Source organism: Triturus cristatus, chromosome 3_1, assembly GCF_964204655.1.
Source record: "Triturus cristatus chromosome 3_1, aTriCri1.1, whole genome shotgun sequence".
Lineage (NCBI taxonomy): Eukaryota > Metazoa > Chordata > Amphibia > Caudata > Salamandridae > Triturus > Triturus cristatus.
The window spans coordinates 740,271,101-740,298,075 of record NC_140583.1 but is presented as its reverse complement, the minus strand read 5'-3'; the positions used below and the strand labels follow the sequence as shown (position 1 = coordinate 740,298,075).

Below are 26,975 nucleotides of genomic sequence, written 5' to 3'. Positions count from 1 at the left end.
AACTGGGATGTTCTTACATGCGTAGACAACATCTGCCCGACTTGTGGTTTTAAGCTGGGTTCGGGTTCTGTCACTTCCGCCCAAATCAGCACCTCTACTAGCAGGCCCATGAGGGCCCTCCCAATTTCGGCTGCTATGATTAATGTCCGTTCACTCAGGGAACATCATTTATATGTCTTTGACCTCCTCGTAGACAGGCCTGTTGACCTCCTGTTTATTATGTAGACTTGGCTAGATAATTCGTCTGATCCCATTGTCACCCTCACCACTCCTGAGGGCTATAAGATCTCTAGAGCCGATCGCCCAGAGGGGAGGGGGGGGCGGAGTGGCTATTTTTTATAAGAATAAGTGGGACCTTCGCAGGGGCGATGTTACTTCCTGGGGCGATTGCGAGACCCTTGACTTTAGCATTCGCTTCTCGGCTCACTTCACGCTGGGAGGCTCCCTTATTACAGGCCCCCTGGCCCTACGGGATCCTTTCTTCAAGCTTGGGGTGATGCTGTAATTCCCCGGGCTCTTCGATTCTCCTATTACAATGTTCTAGGAGATCTTAATATCCATCTTGATCAGGACTCGTTTGACTTCCTGGATGCTTTACATCTGGCCAAACTCTCTCAGTGGGTCAGCCTTCCCACTCATTAGGCGGGTCATATATTGGACCCTATCTGCACCAATTTTCCCTTCTCGCTGGAAGATCCACGTCCGGTTCCATGGTCTGACCATTTTTTTCACGTACTTCTCGTGGGAAGTTTCTAATGCCGAGCCCTCAGCGTGATTTTACTGTAAACCAGCTTTTGGCAAAATTGATCCACTGGGGTTTAAACAGGCCTTGGATGCCTCCAGGCCCGCCCTTTCAGGGGATCTTGCAGGCCGACTTGGCGGATTCACTAGCTGGATTTCTAACACCTTAAACACACTAGCCTCGTCCTCTTCACCTAGGCTGTGTAGAGAATCTCCCTCCAAACCTTTGTTTACTCCTGACCTGAAAGTGCTTAAACATCAATGTAACATTCTTGAGCGTGCGTGGCGTCGCAGTGATTATTGCCATGCTGCTATGTTGAAACTTAGACTTAAACAAAAAATCTACTATGGGGCCATAACTCAGGCCAAAAGGCAATTCCACCTCACCTCGCATTGATTCTGCAGAAAACAAGGGCAAAGAAATCTTCTCAATTGTCCAGAGTTTTACTTCCCCTACTGCTCAATCTAGTGCGTCTCCATCTTCTGACGCCTGGTGCGACAATCTCTCCAATTTCTTTTCGGACAAAATCCGCACCATTAAGGCGGCTTTCTCTTCCTGTGACAATTGTACTGGGACAGCTTTGAAGTCATCACCTGCTGACCCCAATCACTCCTTATATGCTTTTAAGCCTGTAGACCTGCCAGGCTCTCTCAAAATCCTCAAGTGTTTGAAGTCGGGCTCGCCCTTGGACCCTTGTCCAGCCTGACTGCTGGAAGCAGCTGCAGAGACTATCAATGCTGAAGTGAATGGCCTCAATATCTGTCCCTTCAGGAAGCCTGTGTTCCAGAGGCTTGGAAGCAAGCCAAGAATCTGCCTCTTATAAAAAAAGTCATCACTTGATCCCCTTAGCCCAGGGAATTACCGCCCCATCTCTCTACTGCCGGGCTTGGCCAAGGTGTGTGAAAAGGTGGTAAATAAACAACTCACTGAGTTTGTTGGACTCACTGAGTTTGTTGAGAAGGCGTGCCCTCTGCATCCAGCCCAGTCAGGGTTTAGGGCCTCTCACAGCACAGAGTCTGCCCTGTTGGAGGTCTTGGAGGCCATTCAGGAGTGTCTGGATGCCGGCGGGAGGGCAGCATTGATCTTGCTTGACCTCTCGGTGGCGTTCGACAAGGTCCCGCATTCACTGCTCCTTACGCAACTCACCGAGATTGGTGTGTCAGGTACTGCTTAGGGCTGGCTCTGGTCCTTCTTGGAAGGACGGGTCCAGCAGATCTGGCTTCCACCGTCCTATTCTTCTCCTCAGTCAGTGACCATTGGAGTCCCTGAGGGGTCCTCCCTTAGCCCCCTTCGCTTCAACATCTATGTTACACCTCTGGCTAATCTGGCAGAGGGTCTGGGGGCTAAGGTTATGGCTTATGCTGACAACACCTAGCTTCTCTTCACATGGGATAAAAATGCGGACTCAGTCTCTTCTGCTCAACACTGTCTGTCTTCTGTTTTTAAATGACTGGCAGCCACGCAACTCAAGTGCAATGAAGAGAAGTCTGAGATTCTCCTCTTTGGAAAATTCCCTCCTAATTTCAGGGAAACTCTTTAGCCACCCGAGCTCCCCCTGCCTACTTCTACAGGGAAGCCCGCCAAGAACCTGGGGGTGTAGTTTGATGAGAACCTCTGTTTCCTTACTCAGATCAAGCAGCTTGCTGGCAACTGTTTCGATCTTCTTAAAACACTAAGGAAGTTTCTCCCTCTCCTGCTCTGGGCTGCGAAAGAAACAGTCATCTGTGCTCCTATCCTGTCTCAGCTGGATTATGCCAACACCCTTTACGCTGGTATCCCTGGCTATCTGATAAAGAAGCTCCAGGTGGTTCAGAATGCGGCAGCCAGACTTCATGACATTTCCTCCAGGAATAGCGTGAGACATCACTTACGCTCACTGTACTGGCTTCCCATGGCCGAACGGGTCAAATTTAAATCTTTAGTTATCGACCATCGCGCTCTTCATGGCACAGCCCAACCTACTTGCAAAAACACTTCTCCTTCTATGCCCCTCTGAGACATTTGCGCTCTACGTCCCAATGTCTCTTACAGGTTCCGTGTTTTAAATATCAGAGGCTAGGTGGCAGCTCTCTTGCCCTGAGAGCTGCTGTTTCATGGAATGCTCTTCCCTTCGCCTTACGGAACATTCAGGACCCGTTGGTTTTCAAGAAGACGCTGAAAACACACCTCTTTGTCTACTGATCCGGCTTTGCTGACTATTATCGATCATTATATACATCCAATGAGGTCCTCCATCCCTCAGAGATAGAGCAATTCTTTAATGACATTCCTCCGAAGTCTCACTCTGAAGATGCCCTTAAGTCACTAGAGGACACCCTGTGCCTAGAGGAAATGACCACCGCAATGGCTGATCTACATAGGGGTAAGGAACTGGGCCCAAATGGCTTCCCTAGCAAATTTTTTAAGACTTACATGGCCTTGTTAGGCCCTCATTATCTTGAGGCCATACAGGAGGCTGCCCAGATCACCTGCATGCCTCTCAACTGGAGACATGCTGAAATCGTCGTGTTCCACAAACCAGGCACCCTCCAGAATTCCATGGCTCCTACCGGCCTATTTCTCTTTTAAATGTGGAGGCGAAGCTGCTAGCAAAGGCACTCGCCACCAGAGATTTTTATGGCCCAGCGGGTCACGCGGCATAATATATGGGTTTGCCTTATGCCATCCCAGCTGTAGATTGCCTTCACCGCCCTCTGCCCTCTTGTTAGCTGATATCGACAGAGCATTTCATTGGGTCAGCTGGGCATACTTATTCATTCTCTTAAAGCACTTCAATTTTGGTCTAAAGTTCTTATCATTTATTCATATGATATATCACGGGTTGTGCGTTTTGCTGGTATGGTGTCTGACTCTGCACCTTTCCTAATCGGCCAGGGCACTAGACTTGGGTGCCCACTTTCTCCTTTGTTGTTTGCCCTGGCCATCGTTGGCGGCCTGGATCTGCTTAGATGCTCAGGTCATGGGATTTGAGTGGACCACCGAAGTTTCTGACCGTATAGCCATATGCGCAGATGATGTTCTCTTCTTCATGACTTACAATCATAGGTCCGGGCCCTGAATTCTCCAAATTATGCGAATATTTGGTGAGACCTCAGGGCTCTTCATGAATGTAAACAAATCCACACTATGGCCTCTGCGGGGGCGGATGACGATTACAGATGGGCTACAGACCTTTCTCAGACTCAGGAGGGCTTGAAATATTTAGGGGTCTTCATCACAGATAGGCAGAACATGGCATGGGCTCGCAATCTGGACACGGTCCTCACCAAGGTTAAAACAGAATTGAAATCCTGTGGGGGCCTACGCTTATCCCTTTATGGACGCTCAGCAATATATAAGATGATCTCTTTCCCCAGGCTCCTATTCCAGCTTCAGAATCACACCTTTCCCATTTCCCAAACGTGGTTCAGACAGATTAATTCCTTTGGCGAGGAGGGGCAGTCAGGCTATGCTCCACTCCTGTTTTCTCTCCACATACTGTGGTGGCATCGCAACGGCCGTTATACAGTCATACTACGCGGCCTCCCAGCTACAGGTTCTCAATGACTGCTGGTATTGCCCAAGAGAGAAACCTGTATATAAGGTAGAGAGATGGCTCTTGGGAGATCCATCGGTACATAAATTCCTATATGGTCGCGCTAAAACCCAGACTATCCCTTCAGCCACAGCGGTCATGCTGGTGGTGTGGCAGCAGTCTCTTCGTCTTATCGTCTGGCTAAATAGGCTCATAGGCAGGGCCCAACTATGGTGTAACTGCCTTCTCCCACAACTTCAAGGCTTGCAAGGCTTTCAAGGTTGGGACCCGATTGGGTTCTCTACATTGGGACGTTCTTTGAGGCACCACTCTTAAATCCTTCTCAGACCTACAGAGGGAATATCCATGCCAAGCACCCAATTCTATAAATATTTACAGTTTTGTCACGCATTCTCTCCCTATCTCAAGAATCTCACAGACTTTCCTAAATTCAGTCCACTTGGGGGCAAATTTCTCATGGGGACCTACAAGACCATACAATTTCCAAAATATATCAAACTTTGATTACCCATAGCACTTCATTATTGGAGTCCCTTGGAGAGGTATGGCAGGCAGGTATAGGCCCTATTGATAACAATGACTGGAGAGGGTCTCTGTAGTCCCCCCGGGGAGCTGCCATCTCCTTGCGACTGCGGTTGATACCGCTAAAATATCTGCATAGAATATACTAGAAATGGGTGCGGCTTCATAGAGCCGGGCTCATTGAGTCCCCTACATGTCTACGCTGTGGGGACGGTAGAGGCCACCTATATACATATGGCATGGACATGTCCAACTCTTGGTAGGTTCTGGAGGGGGGTTCATAGATGCCTAGAGGAGGTGCTGGGATGGACCATAGGCAGTACACCACGACTAGCCCTACTTCATATTGCAGAAGATATTGGGGGAAATAGATATAAGCGCCACTTATTGTTTTTAGGATTAACCTTGTCCAAACTAGACATTGCTCGCTCCTGGAAAGCACCCTCTCCACCACAATTAGGGGTCTGGAAGCGGGGTCTAGACTTTTGCATGGCAATGGAAGAACCTGTTTTCAAGGCCCAGGGTTGTCCTCAGAAACACACAAGTATATGGCAGCGCTGGGTGGACTGTAGAGGAATTGTATTGACCCCTCTGACTCCACCACCTACATTACCAGACTTGGTGCTGTCCAATTCATAGCGTTGTTTTCATTTGAACGGTCACCGAATTATTGATTGGGTGGGCAAGCCGAGACAATACCCAGGGACTAGATTATTCCACCATAATGTTTTTTATTCTATCTTGACCGCAGCTGCTTGTGTTTTCTTTTTGATTTTAGTTACACTGTTAAACTATGCAAGCGTAATCCTTGCTTATACATGTCAACAATATTTTTGGTCGATGAATGTATAATGTGGCTCCTGGAACATGATGTTAGCAAACAAAAATCATTAAAGAAGGTTTATAAAAAAAACATACGGTAGTTCGGATCATACATATATCGCCAGGTTTCAGTGTGCCTAATCACCACTTTGCACCCTATGTAGCCACAGCGCTTCATACAGTAAAAGGTGAGCCCCTCAGGGGACACTTGGCTTATGAGCTGTAGGCCACAGAAACACCTGTGTGCGTACTAGTGACAATATGGCAATTTTCACTGAGCACGTAGGGCACCAGAACTCCTGTGTGCCTTTCATGGGGATTATGGTAATTCCCACTGCAATGCAAATGGCGTGGCAGCGAGCGCAATGTAATTTGTTTTATTTATTTATGTACTTAACTCCGGTCGGCCGTATGCCGGAGTTTACTACCCCCAACCCTGGCCCTCCCCCACCCCGCAGCACTCCCTCGAAGAGCCACAACTGGTGAAAGCCTTACTACTTCCCTGGGCTCCCACCAACTCGATCGACTGTACAGGGGGTAGGAGAGAACAGCGCTGGGCTGGAAGCTACAAGGACGGCAATCCCTCGTCCAGCCATAGATGCCGCTGACACCCAGGAGTTTCCTCTTGTGGTAGCTGGATCTGCAGTCACAGGAAAAGCCAGGATAACCGCAGGGGCTGTGCTCCCAGCATGCTTCTAAGTACTGCCACTTCTCGGCCTGATATCTGGGTATGATTGAGGGGTATCCTCCAGCGCACACCAGGTCCTTTGCGCACACTTCTTCTCGGAGGAACACAAAGCGCTCTCCACTAGTTGGGCTCACAGAGGGAATGAGTCATAAACAGCGCTCCTCATGAGCTGAGGTGCTAGAAAAACAAAAGAATGGGTGTGCTCTATGTAGCACTTACCACCGTCGATGGTTTTCACAGAGGTCGGTGTGAGGGCAAGCACCCCCCCCCTCCACACCCTGGACTGCCACAGAAGGCGCTCCTCACATTCTTACACTTTTAGCAAAGAACAGTCCAGTCCTTCTCCTGCTCCAGGCAGGAGCAGCCACTGCAGGCCACCCTACCCCACACACATCATGGACCACGCTCCTCACAGTTTCTCCAGCTCTCCTCCCGGGCAGGTTACTTGGTTTGAAGTCTTTGATTTCCCTAAAACTTCCAACAGAAGGCAAGCACACACAGGCCTTTGGAGATTCCCTTCACAAGCAGGATACCACAGCAGGGAAAAGAGTCAGTCATTTCCCCCACCACAGACAGAAGCAGCAAAAGCAGGCCAACCAAACCATCACACAGAAAAGGCAGCGCTTGTCACACTGTCCTTCCGCTCTTTTTCTTGGCACGGTCTTCTTGTCCCTTGAAGTACTCTAAAGTCCTGGAGTTTTAGGTCTAATACTCATACCTCATTTGTCATTGCTCTCTTTCTGGCAAGGGTCTGTGAACCCAGTTGAAACCTGTCCTATCCTCCCTTGTGCAGCATGACCACAGGTGGTGAAGATAGCATTGTGAAAAGGAGACACAGCCTGTTCAGTTGCAAGCAAAACTCCCCCCACCACTCTAAATCTAGACAAGGTTTATTCAGCCTAGTAATGAGTCACCCAGGCAAGGCAGGGCACACCTCAACCCCCTCCCCAGTGACTGTTTACAGTGAGTGAACATCCACAGCTCTGCCACTCCAACACCAGATGCTTAATACACAAACAGTCAGAGGCACATAGAATGGTACTTTAAGAAAATGCCCACTTTCTAAGAGTGTTACAGCAAACAAATGATGGCTGGAATGCTGACAATGCAAACATTCTCCCCCAGTCAATAGATCTGGGTTAAATCCATCATTCTTTTCCCCACTACGCCACCCCAGTTTGGACCCAGCTATATCCAAATCAGTCTTGACCCTGTGCCCCATGGGAACAGTCCAGACCGAACTTCCATGCCAGGTCCTCCCTGGACCGGAAACAAGCATCCTGGGACCGGTTTCAGTGTATGTCACCCTTCTTCAGCCAGGTTAGCTTGAATCCAGTGGCGCTGTGAGCAAGAGACCTACGTCTGGACATACCCATCCCACTTAGGGCGAAAAGTGTTACAGCAAACAAATGATGGATGGAATGCTGACAATGCAAACATTCTCCCCCAGTCAAAAGATCTGGGTTAAATCTATCGTTCTTTTGCCCACTACGCCACCCCAGTTTGGACCCAGCCATATGCAAATCAGTCTTGACCTTGTGCCCTATGGGAACAGTCCAGACCGAACTGCCAGGCCAGGTCCTCCCTGGACCGGAAACAAGCATCCTGGTATTGGTTTCAGGGTATGTCACCCTTCTTCAGCCAGGCTAGCTTGAATCCAGTGGCACAGTGAGCAAGGGACACAAGTCTGGGCATACCCATCCCACTTAGGGCGAAAAGTGTTACAGCATATGGCTGGGTCCAAACTGGGGTGGTGTAGTGGGCAAAAGAACGATGGATTTAACCCAGATCTTTTGACTGGGGGAGAATGTTTGCATTGTCAGCATTCCGTCCATCATTTGTTTGCTGTAACACTTTTCACCCTAAATGGGATGGGTATGCCCAGATGTGGGTCCCTTGCTCCCTGTGCCACTGTATTCAAGCTGGCCTGGCTGGAGAAGGGTGACATACCCTGAAACTGGTCCCAGGATGCTTGTTTCCGGTCCAGGGAGGACTTGGCCTGGAATTTCGGTCTGAACTTTTCCCATGGGGCACAGGGTCAAGACTGATTTGCATATGGCAGGGTGAAAACTGGGGTGGCGTAGTGGGCAAAAGAACAATGGATTTAACCCAGACCTTTTGACTGGGGGAGAATGTTTGCATTGTCAGCATTCCATCCATCATTTGTTTGCTGTAACACTTTTTGCCCTAAGTTGGATGGGTATGCCCAGACGTGGGTCCCTTGCTCACTGCGCCACTGGATTCAAGCTAGCCTGGCTGAAGAAGGGTGACATACCCTAAAACCGGTCCCAGGATGCTTGTTTCCAGTCCAGGGAGGACCTGGCCTGGCAGTTCGGTCTGGACTGTTCCCTTGGGGCACAGGGTTAAGACTGATTTGCATATGGCTGGGTCCAAACTGGGGTGGTGTAGTGGGCAAAAGAATGATGGATTTAACCCAGATCTTTTGACTGGAGGTGAATGTTTGCATTGTCAGCATTCCGTCCATCTTTTGTTTGCTGTAACACTTTTCGCCCTACGTTGGATGGGTATGCCCAGACGTGTTCCCTTGCTCACTGCGCCACTGGATTCAAGCTAGCCTACCTGAAGAAGGGTGACATACCCTGAAACCGATCCCAGGATGCTTGTTTCTGGTCCAGGGAGGACCTGGCCTGGTAGGTCGATCTGGACTGTTCCCACGGGGCACAGGGTCAAGACTGATTTGCATATGGCTGGGTCCAAACTGGGGTGGTGTAGTGGGCAAAAGAATGATGAATTTAACCCAGATCTTTTGACTGGAGGTGAATGTTTGCATTGTCAGAATTCCGTCCATCTTTTGTTTGCTGTAACACTTTTTGCCCTACGTTGGATGGGTATGCCCAGATGTGTTCCCTTGCTCACTGCGCCACTGGATTCAAGCTAGCCTACCTGATGAAGGGTGACATACCCTGAAACCGATCCCAGGATGCTTGTTTCTGGTCCAGGGAGGACCTGGCCTGGTAGGTCGATCTGGACTGTTCCCACGGGGCACAGGGTCAAGACTGATTTGCATATGGCTGGGTCCAAACTGGGGTGGCGTAGTGGGCAAAATAACATTGATTTAACCCAGATCTTTTGACTGGGGGAGAATGTTTGCATTGTCAGCATTCCGTCCATCATTTGTTAGCTGTAGCACTTTTCGCTCTAAGTGGGATGGGTATGCCCAGACGTGGGTCCCTTGCTCACTGCGCCACTGGATTCAAGCTAGCCTGGCTGAAGAAGGGTGACATACTCTGAAACTGGTCCCAAGATGCTTGTTTCCGGTCCAGGGCGGACCTGGCCTGGCAGTTCTGTCTGGACTGTTCCCATGGGGCACAGAGTCAAGACTGATTTGCATATGGCTGGGTCCAAACTGGGGTGGCGTAGTGGGCAAAAGAACATTGGATTTAACCGAGATCTTTTGACTGGGAGAGAAAGTTTGCATTGTCAGCATTCCGTCCATCATTTGTTTCCTGTAACACTTTCTAAGAGTGGCATTTTCAAATGCACAATTTAAAAAACACCTTTCCCAAAAGGTGTGTTAATAAATACTGAGTTCAGAGTAAGCCTGGGCGAAGCACTACGCTACGCTCGCGTAGTTTGCGAAGTTCGCGCTACTTCGCACTACGCGAACTGCACGTAGCACAGTGCGAACACGCGTAGCGTAGTGTTGCGGTCATTTTTTGCTTGCTCGCGGTCCTCAACGTCAAGTTGGCGACCGCGAGCAAGCAAAATGACATCCCGGCGAGACTTTTTCCTTGTTCGCGATCAGCAACATCAAGTTGGCGATCGCGAGCATGGAAAATAAACCTCCCGGCGAGATTCCCAACGCGAGGAGGTCAGGTTTCTCAGTGCGAGGGGTCGCATATACTCGCGACCGCTCGCGATGAGAAACTACCAGTTCGCGTTGAGAAAGCTGCCGCTCGAGTAAAAATCTACTCGAGCAGCAGAAAACTACAGCTCACACTGTGCAAGATGCCATTTTCAATGATTGCACAGTACCGGTTGCTTGTCCGCACTGTGCAATCATTGAAAACAACATCTTGCACAGTGCGAACATGTTACTACGCAGTTTGGGAAGTGCTACGCGTAGCTCGCGTAGTGCGAACTTCACTTTGCGTAGCTTCGCGAAGTGCTACTTCGCGAACTACGCCCACCCTTATTTCAGAGATCCTAAGCTCCATTTTTTGATCTTGTCCTAAATGAAAGTTACACATGTAAAATGGTAAACTGCAGCCCTAATAACAGCCAACGGGACAGGCAGCCTTTCAACAGTGAAAAACGAAATACAGTCACTGTGATGTGCTGGGAGCTATTAGTGTGTGCATTAGTGTGTGCAGATTTAGTAGTTCAGTTTTGAATATAAAGGACCGTAAAGGATCATAACAAAAGCAGTCAATGTACGAGAGAGGAAGATATGTCCAGATTGCCCTGGTGGGAATCCACCCTGCATTAACTTGTGGGTTGACTCTGCAACAAAATATCTAACCGTATAATGTCTAAGAAAAAAAATATTTTATGGCATACTTGGAAGCACACTGAAGAATACATACAATAATGGTTAGCATTTGGCACGCGAACAGCTGCAGAAAATATATAAATGACGATTAATCTATTAGAACCCATAAATTGCATGGACAGAAGACTGAAAAAAAATATCTTGACGAAGTTTATTACTTTGTTACGTTTTATGTGACAATTAAATTGCATCAAAAGATGAAACCTTCACTTTCACCAATTATATTTCCACCATATTCATTAGCAAATAATGTAATGTCTGGAATAAACAGCATTGTTTCCACATAGGCTGTAATACAACACCATAGCATCTATGCCAGTTGCACCAGGAGGCATTACAATTTGACATTACAAATCCAGTGCATAACGTTTTTATACTTGCAATTACAACACATATCAGAATTGTCACTTTTTGAAGAAATTAGATTGAAAAATAATGGGAGTGATGGAAAACATTCGAAAGTTACAATGTATGCATGAATTCTCAACCCGGATTTATTGCTGTTATAACCAAATCCAATCACCCCGAGATAATCCCTTAATAGAATATTAAGATTTTATAAAACCTTGGTGGTACGTTAAGGCTGATTGGCCAGGAGTAGAGTCAGTCACACCATTACAACAGCACCTGATTTCTCTTTATGCTAGTTTTATTTTGGCCCAAGCCCAGACTTGCTGAGAGTAATACAGAGTTGCATTTTGACAAAGATCTGAGAAATTTGAGACACGTTTAACTGACTGCATTCCATTCCACCTTTATTGCCCCCCTATATTCTCCAGGGTTCCTACGGGTCTGTCTTGTCTCTTATGCAGCAATGCTTGGATCCGAGACTTCAGCGGTTTCCACTGGAGGCAGTGCAGACACATCGAAACTAAGAGCACCACATTTGGTGCACGCGCATCCAGCAATAGTATAGTACTTGTAAGTATAGAAACCTTCCGGTTTACATGGCAGTTTCTCCGACATCACCGCCATTTTTGTTTCCGTGCAGCAAAGACAGCTCCGTGTCACTTTCAATAATGAATCAGGCGAGTACCTGTCAAGTAAAAACACAAGAGCATATTTCAATATCCATATCAGTAGAAAATAAATAGAATAAAATACCAAAATAGCTCTTTTTCTAGGCACTGCCTAATGCCAAAGCTTCATAATGGTGGAAGATGTGTTCGATGATAGCTGACAGTCTCACTCTTTCCTAAATCAAACACACAAAAGGTGATGGGAGGACCGCTTGCAAATAATCTGAAACTCTGGCTGTTCTCAGTAGCATTCATAACCCAGGCTTTTCACTCACTGACACTGTGCCACTAGACAGAGGCCCTCCTTATACAAATGAGTGCTGCCCCTGCTCCTTGTGCATACAGTCCATTAGGAGCTGCCAGGCGAGGTTTCCTTCAGAAGAGAAGACACCTATACAGAGTCCATTTTCGGCCTTGCTTAAAACTTTGGCCATTCAGAACCCACCTGAACTAATGGCCATTTCCAAAAGAAAACTTTGCAGAACTTGAAACTCTTACATCTGGGATTGGTGACCAAAAAAGGTCAAAGGAAGTTCACATTGATTCCTGACCTATTACTCGTTGAGGGTGATTCTGTGAACCACCAGCTAGTTAGGGGGGCTGCATTGTGTCCAACAATCCTTTGAGGACTTGGCGAAGCTGGTCAGGGACAGGGGACGAGACTTCCAGGGAAAGCAGGCATGAAACATGCACTGATTTTTTTTTTTTTTTAAAACATGTTTTTTATTGCAACATTTTCAGCAAAATAACCATCGGGGCAACCGGCACCCCCTACAATCTCCGATCACATCCTTCGGTTTAGCAATGCACACAGCCATTCAGCCCACATCCCGGGGGCCGGGCGGCATATATAGACAGTTAAGCAAAGTAACACAACTATCGCCTCATAGCGGTGCCTGGATCATGCCCCATGGGAGCCTCTGCTTTTCTGTCCAATCAGCTTCATTCCCCATCCAACTCAATATAGCACTACCCTCCCACCTCAGGAACTCCCCCCCCTCCCATCCCACCCCCCAACTGCTGCTGATGTGGGCCCCTCCAGTGGTCCCTAACTCTAAGTCGTGCCATCCGTCAGAGGTTACATCTATTGTCCTCAGCCTCAAGGAACTCCGTTCTCCTCGCGCTCCCGTTCCGCCCGCTCGAGCCGGCAATCCTGCAGGGCCTGCCCGATCAGCTCCCATGCCCTTACCCACTCTAACCCCTTTTCATTGTCCGCCTTAATCGCTTGCCGCCGTCTGACTTCACTCTCGCATCTAGACCATTTTAATAACTCGGATATCCACCGCCCGATTGATGGGCCCTCCCGGGACTTCCAGTGCCACGTAATTTCTCTCTGAGCCAACATGAGCCCCAAGTCAATAAATTTACTCGTCACTTTTGTCTTTGCTGTGTGAGGGAACCAGAGCAGCAGGCACGCCCCCATATCAAACTCCACCTCCCGGTCCGTTATAGTATTCAAGATCTCTCCCGCCTCAGTCCAGTACGACCCAAGCTTCGGGCACCCCCACAGCATATGCTCTAGTTCAGCTCCCAGTGTGAGGCAGCGCGGGCAAGCGGCCTCCTGCACCTTAAAGTACCGGCTAATCTTTCCCGGGGTCAAATATGCCCTGTGGATGATGAAGAAGTGCACCTGCTGAAAGCGGGCATTCCCGCTACCCTTCCATGTCCTCCGCATGATGTGGCTCCAGATCGTGTCCGGAATGGGTTTGCCTATGCTTTCCTCCCACCGCTCCTTCAATGCCGCAAGCGGCTCCAGCCCCTCCTGCAGCAATCGAGCCTGTAGGCATGTCACCGCCTTAATCGTTCCCGCCGCCATCGCCACGTACTGACAGGTCAGTGCCACAGAGGGCTCCGCCAGCCCCTCTCTCCAGTGTTTTTGAATTGCCGCGCTCACCGCCGCGTGCAGGAGATAACTCCCATCCGGGAGACCAAACTGCTCCTGCAAAGCCCCGAAGGGGGCCAGCACCCCATCTATATAGAGGTCCCCCACCATCTGCAACCCCAGCTCTTCCCACTCCGCTAGCGGGGACCAGTCGCCTCCATGCGGCAGCGCCGTCAACATCCCCAGCGGGATCTCCGGTGCATAAGGTCTCACCGTCTTTGCTCTCCGCATGCCCCTCTGCCAGCATAGCCGGAGAGATGAAACATGCACTGATGTGTAGAAAAGCTGCCTCAGAAATAGGAATTTTGACCTTTTTTCACCTTTTTAAACTGTACATAATATATTGTATTTTAAACTGTTATTTTAATGGTGCTTTTATGGCCATGTGTGCCGAAATAAAGTTTTATGAACTGAACTGAAACATGCATTCTGTCTTCTGCACGTCCACTCAGATAACTACTTTTTGCTGGGCTCTGCAGCGGTGGACAGTGTTACTTTGATATGGTTTGCCCCTGGGCTGTGCACTTTCATGCTCAGACTTTGAGCAGTTTAGCCCTTTTCTTAAAAGGCGCTGTATGACAGAGTGTGGCCTCCAGGGTATAGAAAATTTATATCTTGATGTTTTGGTTGTGGGCAAGAAATCATCACTAACTCAGTTAAGGAGAAACTGAGGTTGCTCATGGAGGAGGCGCTGGGACCTGCTAGGTGTTGCTGTTATTTAAATAGGTCGCTGTCACATGGAGCACAGAAACATCGGCTAATGCCAGGGTGCTATCCAGGAATTCTTTAATTTTCTCTGGCCTTTATTAGTAAGCAAAGAGTGTGTATCACACTGATTCTGCTGTGGAACTGCAAGTCTGTGTTCAAGCTTCGGATCTTTAAGGCTGTATCCTCATAAAGTGCCAGATCATTGTGGCGACGAAATAGAGGAGCTCTCCCATTGGATCCTTCCAGGCTGCGTCTCCCTCCCCTCACACACCAATCCAGGGCTAATAAATGTTTGTCCAAAAATATAACACTTACAAACACTCACGATGCACTTTAAAACACAAAGCAAATAACACATCAACACACTCACAATTCTCTTCTACATTTAAACATTACCAATGAATGAGTGAGGTACAGACCTATCAAACACAACGTTCACTAACACTTAAAGTACACTTTAAAAACAATAACAAACCACATTTCTAGTAAAACTTGTACCCTTTCTCTACTCTCTTTCTGATTCACTTGCTTTATACTACTGTGCATTTAAAGGACTTGCACTGTTAATTCGGGTTAACAATCTTACAATTCTCGTTTAATTTTTTTATTCAAGTGTTAGTACATATATCTACCTCTTACAATTCAAACAAATGCACCGTACAAATAAATTAACAAATAATACGATAGCATTTTCTTTCAACCCTTTCTAGCAAAACAAAAATAACAATTGATACACAATTAACAAGTAAGAGCTTTGATCTTTGCCAAAGCTTGTTTTCAATTACAGTGATCAATAGGTTTCTGAGTGCAGTCGCGTTTTAATAAGTGTGCAGATGTGTGGTTATTAAAGGGAGTGCACTCTAGCGTTAGGTAAGATCAGCCATTCTGCAGCCATTGGACAGTCTTCAGCTGGTGAAAATGCTTCCAGATAATCATGGATCATCATAATTGACCAGTGTGGTGGGCACTACAGACTTCACCTGTTAGCACCATCAGCTTCCTTAGTGCGCGACTTTGATGGATGTATCCTCATTTACTGAGAGAAGAGCCTGAAGACTTCATTGAAGCAATAGGCTAATAAGTGCCCTAAGTAGGGAAACATGGCAGTGTGAGCATGGCTAATAAACAAACATTGGCAATGCCGACAGGTCTGGCTTTGTTAAAGCGCCTGCTTAATTGTCATCAAACATACAACCATTAACAGGCAATAACATCAGACACACTTGTGGACAAAGACAGTTTGCATATAGGCATAAACACAAAACACATACAAGCACATGACACATGTAGGCACATATTAAACAAAATAGACTGATTGATATCCTCCATACTGGACTGTAAATGAAACACAAACAAACACATAAGCACATACTGTAAACACACACTGTCAGACATGAAAACCACACATACAAGCATAACAAGTACACATGCATGAAAAGAGGGAGACATCGATTAGTTTGCATGCGATACATCGCATGCCATTACAACGTGGTGATTACATCGACCGTGTTGTTACATCGCAAAACATTACACCGCAAGTCATTACAAGCGCTTTACAATCCAACACCTTCCCTGCTGTTGCACAAACTAGAGTGGGAATAGTAAATTATACTATTCCTAACTCCAGCGCACCCCTTACAGCAAGTTGTTGCAACGACTTGGGATGTAATCGTATGTGATGTAACAACGCGGCGGTTTTAACGACCGCGTTGTAATGGCATGCGATGTATTCATGAAAAGACTGAACACCTAAGGCAGCACTCATATAAACATTTCTCCTGCCTCCAACTACGAGCTTTATGCAAACGTTGTCATAGCACAAAATGTAACAGGCATGTTTGCAGAGTCACATTCATCCATGAGTTATCTTGGTACTTTTGGCTGACAACTGATGTATATTGTAACCCAGCCCAAAGGCACACATTTTATCGACCACAGAAAGATGAAAATCCGAGTGGACAGGCTCAGGTCAGACGTGACAAATATGTACCACTGTAGCATGTCACAATGGAAAAAGCCCCCCCGATTTGGAGATCAGGGTAAATGTCTCTACATCTTATACTGGACTAATGCATCCACAACAAATATATTTTCACTTGCAGAAATTGCACTTATCATTCAAAGCCAGTGAAACTACCAAAATTATTAAAATATACTCTGGTACCAGGAGGAAGTCTGAAATCACTATTGAGAATCAAAGAAGACAGTAAATCACTTTCTTGCAGCTACCAAAGAACAAGTATTGGCAAAGCCGAAAGGGCAGGCCTTCGCCTTGGCCAGAAAGCCATGTTGTATTTATTTGTTTTACTTGCAAACATCTACACTAAACAACAACACCTATTTGAAATACATAAAAAATAAAACAGTGGTCCAGCTATGGCACTGAGGTGGGTTGTTTTCAGAGTGTTGTGCACAAGGGATCATACAAATGCTATCACTCACAGCACGAGACAGCCAATGGGCTAAGCAGGCTAAATCCTTCCTCCTTGTTATATGCTGTGGTGGTCAGAGGCAAAATTTGAATGGCACTTGAATAGACCAATGGGTCAAGAGGGCTGACCAAAAGCCCCTATATTTAGGGAAAATGTTACCAAATTGTCTTGGAATCTGATTTGCTACTCGAAGTCCAGTTCTGGAATGTTTAGGGGAAATTAAACAATTATCCATTATTTTTAAAGAGTTGGCAAGTTATGGTGTGTCCTTTACCTATTCACGCTGTCCTAGAAAGTTCTCATCCTGAACAATTTTGTCTTATCCCAGCCAGTTCAATGTAATACTATTTATCTTGGGCTGACAGACACCCTCCTCTACCAGCTGCAATTTTTTCAAAATTATCCTGCAAGACTAAGTTGGGGTCTCCAACAGAGATCCCACATCTCCCCTTTTTTAGCCCATTTCCAGTGGCGTCCAGTGTGAGAGAGAGAGGATCTCTGTTTAATACATAGGACATCCATAGCCCTTCAAAGTCTCGTCTTTGCTCTTAGTTTATAGTGTGCCTACTTCAAGGGCTTTGAGATCAGCACTGTTGCAAGGAAGTAGTTTGGTGCATGAATTATGAAGTCCATGTTAGCCGACATCACAAGACCAGCCACAAATCCTGTCCAGTCATTATGTATTAAAACCTGGGTTGCTGGTGTGATATGAATAGCCCATAATTTCATTAAACGCTTATAATCAGTGTTCAACAAGCGAATCGTTGGGTATGAGTTGACATCACTTGAGTTCTAATCTTTCTTTAAACAACTAACAACCATGGACTCCTTGAAGGATGAGGAAACGTCCCCACCCTCTTTAATAAAAAATAAACAACTCCATCAAAAAGAGTATAAATTCACTTGCAATTGATCTAAAAAATGTGACCAGAAACCCATCTTTGCCACATGACTTCCCTCTAGACATTGTGGCAAGAGCTTCCTGAACCTCTACAGCTGATATATAAGAGGCAATTCTTTCTACCCAGGAATTTGCCAACCGGGAAAGCTTGATGGACTGAAAATGTTGGGATATACTGGGCTGCGGGATATAATATTTACTTTCATACAAAACCTTATCATGATGCAGAAAAATATGGGACCCTCAGCCTTATCTGATACTAAATCTCTAGTAGCTGGCTTCTGCAGCTCCCTTATGAGTTTGGCATCACACTTAACGTGCACTGACCATGGAAGACATTTTTCAGTTATCTGGTTCTCCTCATATGCTTGCTGCTGAAAAGCCCTGAAGCTATTCCTCCATAATAATGAATTCCCTATAGACATGCTTAGCTTTTTAAAGATGGTTCTCTAAAGGGAGCTGTTGATACTGAGGCCTATTCTTAGCCTGAAAGGCTACATCAACTGCAGAATGGAGCTCAGCTATGCACTCGGCTTGTGCTTTGAATTGTGGGGTCTTAAAAGCAATAATCTACCCCGAGCATTAGCCATAAAGGCTTATCATACTGCAAACAATGATGCCGCACCCCTATTCTGGCGAAAACAATCTTGAAAATACGTTCTCATATCTTTAAGCCATTCTTGGTTGGTAAGAAGGTTCCAGTCCAGCTGCCACCTGGCCCTTTCCCCTCTATGTAATGAAAAGTAATATAATGTAATGTAATCGAACACTTGTAAAGCACAACTATCACTCCAGGGAGCATCATGGCGCTAGATGGATTGCTGTGTTGGAATCATGGGCAAGAAATATCCAAGTATTTAAGGCCTTCCTTAAGAGAGTTTTAGATTGAATATGCCGGAGGTGGTTGGGGAGTTGATTTCACGCTTTGGAGTCTATCACTGCAAGCGATTTTCCTCCTTTTGAGACATATCTAAAGGCTGGTGGTTTTAACAGATTAGAGTTAGATTATCTAAAGCTCCGAAGATGTAGATAACACGCAAATCTGGACCGGAGATATTGTGGTCCTGAGGAGTAAAATATTCTGAAGGTGATGGTCAAAATCCTAAACAGAATTCTTTTACGGATAGGTACCCGTGTAGTGTTTCTAGGGCCGCCGATGCAGATGAACTCCTGAGCCATTTTAGCACTAAACGGGCTGCTACGTGTTACACCATTTGGAGTTTAAGTGAGACTGACCTGTCGGTCCCTGCATAGAGGCTGTTGCAGTAGTAAAATCTAGACGTAATTGGGCCACAGCAATCACCTGTCTAGCTGTAATGGGGAGCAAATCTAAAAACCTTTTGAGTGATTTTATAATATGAAAGCAGGTCCCAGCTACTGCTAATTACTGTTGGTTGAAGGATAGTGTAGCATCAAATTTAATTCCCAGGCTTCTAGCTACCTTTACTGTATTTGGGGGTGGGGGAGTGTCAGCTGGCCACCATATATTGGGAGAGAAAGCGTTCCCTGGTCCGAAAGATAGAATTTTCGTCTTTTCTGAGTTGCACTTTAGGTGGTTGGATTTCATCCATTGGAAAGTTGCAGTGAGACATAAGCAGGAAGTTTCTTCCACCTGTGTGGTGTTTTTATCTAGGATCAGGATTAACTGTGTGTCGTCCGCATATCAGATGGTCTCGATGTTAAAGGACAACATCAAACTGATCAATGGGGCCATATAGGCATTAAAGAGCACCCGGTTGAGAATAGACCCCTGAGGGACACCGGAGAGCAGGGGTTTTTCTGTTGACTTGTATTGGCCAATGGTGATGACTTGTCTGTGGTTCTGCAAGAACCTTTTAAGCCAAGCCAGGGCTATGTGGGAGATAAGATTCGAGACGGTCTAGAAGAATGACAAGTGAGACCGTGTCGAATGCGGCGATAGATCTAATAAAACCAGAACCGCATTCTTTCCTTGATCAACGGCAGCTTTGAGAGATTCAGCCGTGTACAATTGGGCTAATTCTGTCGAGTGCTGGGATCTAAAACCAGATTCGTTAGGGTATAGGATGTTTGTTTTTTCTAGGTAGGTAGTGAGTTGGAGGTTAATACGTTTTCCGGTGATCTTGCTAAAACATGGGAGTAAGGAGATAGGTTGGAGATTAGTAAGGATGGTAGGATCATCAAGTTGTTTCTTTTGTTGTGGCTTGACTGCTGCAAGCTTCCATTCTGTAGGGATTTTAGCTGATAACAGGGAGGCATTAATTTTTTGTTTATGGTTGGATTTACAGTATCAATTTTGGCGTGTAAAATTGAGGGAGGACATGGGTCAAAGGGGTGGCCAGATTTAATAGCAAGAATCGCCTGGTGGGATTGGTCCAGGCTAATAGGCTCAAACGTTTGTAGAGTCAGTCCATTTTTGCCTGAGATGACGTTGTTGTTGGTGGAAGGACCATGGGGTACAGTAAAATCTTGCTGTAATGCTTGAACCTTCTGTTCAAAGTAGTCTGCTATGCTATTGCAAAGAGACTGTGATGGGGGAATCTCTTGTTGTAATGGTTTTGGGTTAGTGAAAGCATTAACTATCTTAAAAATAGTTTTTTGATTTGAGTTTGCCCTTTTAAGCACTTCCGTATAGGAGGCCTTTTGGCTATTTTAATCTAGGAGTGATCATTTTTAAGAGCCGTTTTAAATTTGGGTAATTCAGTCTGCTCATAATTCTGATGCCATCTGCGTTCTAGGGTCCTACAATGCGTTTGTAATTCTTTCAGAATTTGGGTATACCACTTGGGGGAAGGTTTCTTTTGTGGGCATCTGTTACATGGACCTGGAGCAGCGAAACGGGTCCTCAAGGTGTACAGCCACTGTGCGAAGAGTTGGCTGTCAACTATTGGGTCTCCTGACAGGTTTGGCCTGCAGGCTAAAGCAGCTTCATGTAAGTCAGGGAGGGCTGTCATCTCCCTCCACCTGGGTTTGGCTTCTTGCAAAGTCAGGGTGCTCCCCTTGGAGTTTGACATGTGCTGGAATCTGATTTCTTAGGGAATCAGCTTATGATCAGACCAGGTTAGGTTAACTGGGGTCTTGACTGTGAGGGTAATAAGGTTGGATCAAATACTGTCAAGGGTGTGGCCGGCATTGTGAGTAGCTGCAAAAATCCACTGCTTTAGGCCGAGTGTGTCCATAATTTCCTTAAAATGTGTTGCCCCTGGGTCATTGACTGTGTGGAGATGAATATATCTCCCAACAGTGTGAAGTTGGAGAATCTGAGGGTGAGTGAGCTCATGATGTCACCAATACTATCCAAGAAGGCTTTGTAGGGGCCGGGTGGGCGGTAAAGTAGGGCCCTTGCGAAAGCAAAGGAGTCCTCTAATTGAAAACAGAAACTGATGCCCTCTGCTGCTTTGAGGTCTGGTAATTAGGATACTGAGCAGTTCAATCACCTACTGTAGATGATTGCCAGGCCTCCTTCACATTGTTCTGGTCTTTCTAATCTATGAATAAGGTAGCCAGGGGGAAGGGCACTGACTGTATGTGGATTGCACAAGGTCTTCAGCCAGGTTTCAGTTACAAAGAGGCAGTCTAGTTTGTCATTATTATTAAATCATAGATATGTTGGGCACGCTTGCACAGTGATCGGGCATTTATAAGACCCCTCGTAGGCAGGTCAGTTTAGCACTATTTTCGGGTGATATGTCCTGTGTGAGCCTGAGGGTTATTTTGCAGTTCTTACAACAGATTGCCCCCTTCCATTTAGAGACGTCCAGAGAATTCAGATCTGTGACTGGGAGTGAGTGTCTGAAAGGTTTCAGCGCTCTGTCCATCATCTCCTTGCGTTTGCTTTGTTTGCCCTAAGTTGGAAGTGTATGCCCAGACGTGGGTCCCTTGCTCACTTTGCCACTGGATTCAAGCTAGCCTGGCTGAAGAAGGGTGTTTATAAAAATGGCTCCCTCGAGCTTTGAGCTGACGAGCTCCTGGACGACGCACCTGTGTGCCTGTGCGGGCACTGAGGCCCTTGACGGTTGCTTGGCGGCCCTCTCTTCCACCCCTAACTATTTTCTCTACTGAGGAGCGAAGTCATCCCGAAACCCGAGCCATGTCTCGGGCGATATTTTAAAACCCGGGATATGTATCGGGTCTAGAGATCATCAGTTCAACAAGTACTTACTTGCACCCACTGGGGTGAACCACTCAAGAACTCCATCAGAGATCATCAGTTCAACAAGTACTTACTTGCACCCACTGGGGTGAACATCTCCTTTTGTTTGCTTTGTTCTCCCTAAGTTGTCAGGGTATGCCCAGACATTAGTCCCTTGCTCACTTTGCCACTGGATTCAAGCTAGCCTGGCTGATGAAGGGTGTTACCCAGAAACCAGTTCCAAGATGCTTGTTTCCGGTTCAGGGAAGACCTGGCTTGGCAGTTCGGGCTGGACTGTTCCCATGAGGCACAGGGTCAAGACTGATTTGCATATAGCTGGGTCTGAACTGAGGTGGTGAAGTGAGCTAAAGCATGATGATGGATTCAACCCAAATCTGCCACTGGGGGATGAGTGTCTGAAAGGTTTCAGCGCTCTGTCCATCATCTCCTTGTATTTGCTTTGTTCGCCCTAAGTTGGCAGGGTATGCCCTGACGTGGGTCCCTTGCTCACTGTGCCACTGGATTCAAGCTAGCCTGGTTGAGGAAGGGTGTTACCCAGAAACCGATCCCAGGATGCTTGTTTGCGGTTCAGGGAAGACCTTGCTTGACAGTTCAGGCTGGACTGTTTCATTGAGGCACAGGTCAAGACCGATTTGCATATAGCTGGGTCTGAACTGAGGTGGGGAAGTGAGCTAAAGAATGATGATGGATTCAACCCAGATCTGTGACTGAGGATGAGTGTCTGAAAAGTTTTAATGCTCCGTCCATCATCTCGTTGTGTTTGCTTTGTTCGCCCTAAATTGGCAGGGATGCCCAGATGTGGGTCCCTTGCTCACTTTTGCTAATGGATTCAAGCTAGCCTGGCTGATGAAGGGTGTTACCCAGAAACCGGTCACAGGATACTTGTTTTTGGTTCAGGGAAGACCTGGCTTAGCAGTTCGGGCTGGACTGTTCTCATGAGGCACAGGGTCAAGACTGATTTTCATATAGCTGGGTCTGAACTGAGCTGGCAAATTGAGCTAAAGATCGATGATGGATTCAACCCAGGGGGTGAGTGTCTCAAAAGTTTCAGCGCTCCGTCCATCATCTTCTTGTGTTTGCTAAAAACTTCATACACAGGAGAAAGGAGGTGTTGGTGTATCTCTTCCAAGATCTCAGTGAATAGCATGTGCGGGTATGTGAAGCACTATTCAAAAATGCTTTAGTAAATAGGCCCCAATATGAGCAATCAATGCATCACTTGGTCTCCTCAGAACATGAGGAACTCTATTTTGTATGATATAGCAGTCCTAAAACAACAGAAGTTCTGAACTGTAATAAATCATATTCTTTCACTTATGACCAAACCTTTTATCAAATTTTCAGAACAGGATAACTGTGTGAGATACCTTGAATATGAATCCTTTCCTTCCCTTTGCCATGTAGCGAAGCATGCCCTAGCACTGTATCTGATACCCAAACAAAAATGCATATTTCTGTTTGATGTACTTCTCTTTATTATCAGAAGTGCACACAAGGTCAAAAAAATGTTATGTGGTAATTGTGTCTCTGCTGTCTCCATGTCTGCCTGATCATTTTCCAGCTGAGCATGTGCCTTCTTTATTTCATGCACGTGCTAGTTTGTAATGCTGGAATATTTGCCTTCATATACATGTTCTCCATGTGTACTGTGAGTGCCAAAATAAAATAGCATCAATTGTTTGCAGCTTTGTGGTCTTTTGAAGTTAGTCCGTTTCTTTTCTCTGCTCTTCGCCCACAGAGATAACATTAGTTCGATTAAAAGGGCCAAAGGGTCTTTTGATTTCTCATTAGACTTTCCTCTATACTTGAATACATATGCATAAATTACTGCATATTGACATTTCACTAAATCTGACAGATTAATCTAATTTTCCCTTTGTTGACTTGTAGATTCTGCCTAAGCCTGCCATAGAACAGCGTTGCCTGTAGCACTTCCCGCTCATATCTGCCGTAGAATGCTACGGACGTGCCTTCGGATGGATAGAATTCTAGGTGCAATTAGGGCAGCTGGGACTGTGTAAAAGGGCTGAGCGTTTCTCACACGCATCAGTACTTGATAAGTAGGAAGAACCCACTTTTTAAAACGTTCTGAAGTGTGAAACCTTAGCAATTATGAAAAACTACAAAAACAGAAATATGCTAAAATGTAATCTCAACACGACTTTACTATGTACGCATTATTAACAGTCCCTCATTGGGGTAATACATTGTGATTTATTTATCCCTGCAGGTGTTTTAGCAAAGGAAAGATTCTAAAAAAAAAAGGTGAGAATGTGTTGCCTATCTAGTTGTATGTTTTATCCCAACACCAATTCACCTCCGGTACACAACAAACATAAGATCACTTACGAGACACTGCTTCGGCAGCTTCCGGAACAGTATCCGACAGTAACATATCCGGAGCAAGGGCCAAAGGTGGCCAAGACAGATCTCTTCACAACTACGCAATCGGCACCTAACGAAAAAAACAGAGGTATAACAAATAAGTCCCCACGCCAAAACAGACATAAACCTTCATTTAAAAGTTAAAGAAGCAACTTTGGAATGACCAAGTTCTGCTATCCATCTTGTACAGAGCCATCAGACGCCAGTCAACGCCACCTTACGTTTCACCTTTGTGAGGCGGCTATTTCGAGTAACATGTCTTGTTGCATCATGTATTATTATTATTATTATTATTATTATTATTTATGAGCAGTGTAATGTTATATTTACTTACAGTAAAATATAGGGTTGTGTAATGTGCCGCACAGACTGCTCTCAACCCAGTCTAATTAGACTAGAGTAGGTTTATGCGTCACAATGATGTGGCCTAACGGCTAGAGCGGTCGATCTCCAAGCTGGGGATCCGGGACAGGCAAGGACACTCGAGACCCTGTGGTTCTGGGCCAATCAACTAATCTCCCCGTGCCTAGCAAAATGAATGTGTCGGTATGTAACGCAACTTGGTGCTAGTATAAAGCGCTCAGATGATCTCTTCGCGTCAAGTTGGCGCTGTATACAACTGTCCCAAAGCTCAGTAGTTCGTAAGAGAGCTTGTAATGTTAATGGGTCTGCCTCAGCCCTGAACGAGAGAGCCTTTTTTGTTTGAAAAGGTGCGGCTCAGTGGCGTTCTGAAGCCCATGTACAGCTCAGCAATGTAAGGGTTGGTCGTCATTTTCTTGTCACTCCTTATCCCGATTAGTTGGGTCGACTGCAGGATAGTCAATTGTACCTATTTTTTCTATATAGGGCTATCACACTGCTCTGATTTCAGTGAGGCTGGGGACTTCATTGGATAGGTGGATCCGGGGTATGACGCAGAGAACAGTCAGATGGCGCGTCAACCGATCTAGTGGAGAGGGCGCTGCAGGATTAATGATGGCAGAGCCTCCGCTAGATCCACCATCTGCAAATCTAGACCTGCTGCCCCTGGCCCCTGGGCTGCCAGGTCTCATTGACAGTGCTCCGCCCTATGTAATGTGGCGCGCGCAGCTTCGGGAATTTGATTGTGTGGAACAAAAATGAATGGTGACAGCCCACGTGAAGTTCAGCCAGTGCTTAGTTTGAGCGGTAGTTTCCGGTACTCGACACCGGCACTTAACTGTCAAAAAACCAGCACCTATGGTCAGCCAAACAGTGGCGTTGTTTGCCTAATTTCGTGATGAAGACAACAACAGTTGTTTAATAGTTCTCTATACATTAAAAATAACTATCTGCCACCCAAAACATAAAAGAATAGCCTGGGCAGCCGGTATTAGTCATTTTAAAGTATATAAATTCTAAAGCGCTGACATTGGCAATGAGTGCTGCAGGAGTCTCCTGGACAAGGGCCCTGGCAATAACCCTCATCTCCCCTCTGTAGGCATCACTGCTAATGTTACACCTTTCGCTCTTGCAAATAAATGTATATAATAACGCGTCTGAAGTGAAAAGAAGAGTCTTGTGAGCTTACCTGCTATTGGTATGCTTTGGCTTTTGACATATGTCGCGAACAACAGGACCGTCAGCGCAGCAGCCTTCATGTCGTCTCTTTCGCTTGGGTATTGGTGTCGAGGCAAAGTCGTCTTGATGGGTGTCCGACCCTGAAAGCAGGTGTCCTTTTATAGCCAGGATTCCGGACTGGGCTGAGACCACGCCCACAATAAGGAGGGGGCAGAAAGGGATCTCATTCAGTTGCTTGCACTATTGTTCCCTCTTTTGCATATAAGGAAAGGGGGAGCAGGATGGACAAGTATTGGTGTTTGGGAAATTCCCACTTCTACCCCTGGGCTGAGAAACCTGCTCAGTAATTGGGGACCTTTCAAACAGGAAAGGTAACAATCAGTTTAGTATGGATAGGTTAAGGACCTCCTTCTCGTCCTAGTAATGTTAATACTTGAGACATTAGAGCAGCTCAACTCACATTTTAATTGCACTGAATAGCAGCTGGTTGAAGCTTCCATTCTTTTACGGCCAGCACGTGCTTCGTCCAGTGAGTCGCGCGCGGGTCTGGGGCTGTCGCGAGGCCCTTCAGACTGATAAGCCCCTTATGACACAGGTGTGAAGTCAAGGTGGTAACTGGTAACTGGCGGTCTCGGGAGTGATAAGGTCCGAAGACTGCGCGAGCAGAAAACGCATCACGTGGGGGGATAGATCAGGGAGGAAAGTCTTTACACGTGGGGGGATAGATCAGGGAGGAAAGTCTTTACACATCTTCTGGGCAAAGTCTATGCCTCGTGCAGTCTGGCCAGAAGAACCCCCTGCAATGTCATTGGCTCCTAGCTGGTCGATTTGTATCCACGGGATTTATGCCTACTGCCCAAGACGAGCCTTATTACAGTTGCCACGGTCACACAATCAGGGTTGAATTGGGATCGCAAATTGGCCGGGCGCCCTAAAAACAAGCATTGAAAATGCAACAGGTCTCGCCTTTGGTTAAGTTAAAGCCATTTGCTTTGCTAATGGTATTGTATAGCAAAGCAAATGGCTTTAACTTAATAAAAGGCGCGACCTATTGCGTTTTTAATGCTTGTTTAAATATAGTGCCGAATGCCTTCAGCTGCACATCGCACTGCCTTCTGCGTGAGTGTAGGACTGCCGCCTTACATTGTGCACTAC

General features: G+C 46.3%; 1 protein-coding gene across 1 annotated transcript; it reads right to left on the bottom strand.

Annotated features, from left to right (window-relative positions):
• Positions 1-10,959: 10,959 nt before the first annotated feature.
• On the bottom strand, positions 10,960-25,978 carry LOC146860901 (mucin-2-like). The gene is made up of 3 exons (XM_085644900.1): positions 25,831-25,978; positions 24,246-24,351; positions 10,960-11,858 (listed from the first exon to the last, which is right to left on the bottom strand). Exons 1-3 carry the CDS (start codon positions 25,898-25,900, stop codon positions 11,627-11,629), a joined length of 408 nt encoding a protein of 135 aa, XP_085501026.1. The 5' UTR covers positions 25,901-25,978; the 3' UTR covers positions 10,960-11,626.
• Positions 25,979-26,975: the final 997 nt, after the last annotated feature.

Bases quoted from the DNA above. Each gene is read 5' to 3' on its own strand.
- LOC146860901 (XM_085644900.1), bottom strand. From the start codon at position 25,900: ATGAAGGCTGCTGCGCTGACGGTCCTGTTGTTCGCGACATATGTCAAA. The intron at 24,352-25,830 runs GTAAGCTCACAA...TTTTTTCGTTAG, and splicing joins CCAAAGCATACCAATAGCAG to GTGCCGATTGCGTAGTTGTG. The intron at 11,859-24,245 runs GTAAGTGATCTT...TTTACTTGACAG, and splicing joins AGCTGCCGAAGCAGTGTCTC to GTACTCGCCTGATTCATTAT.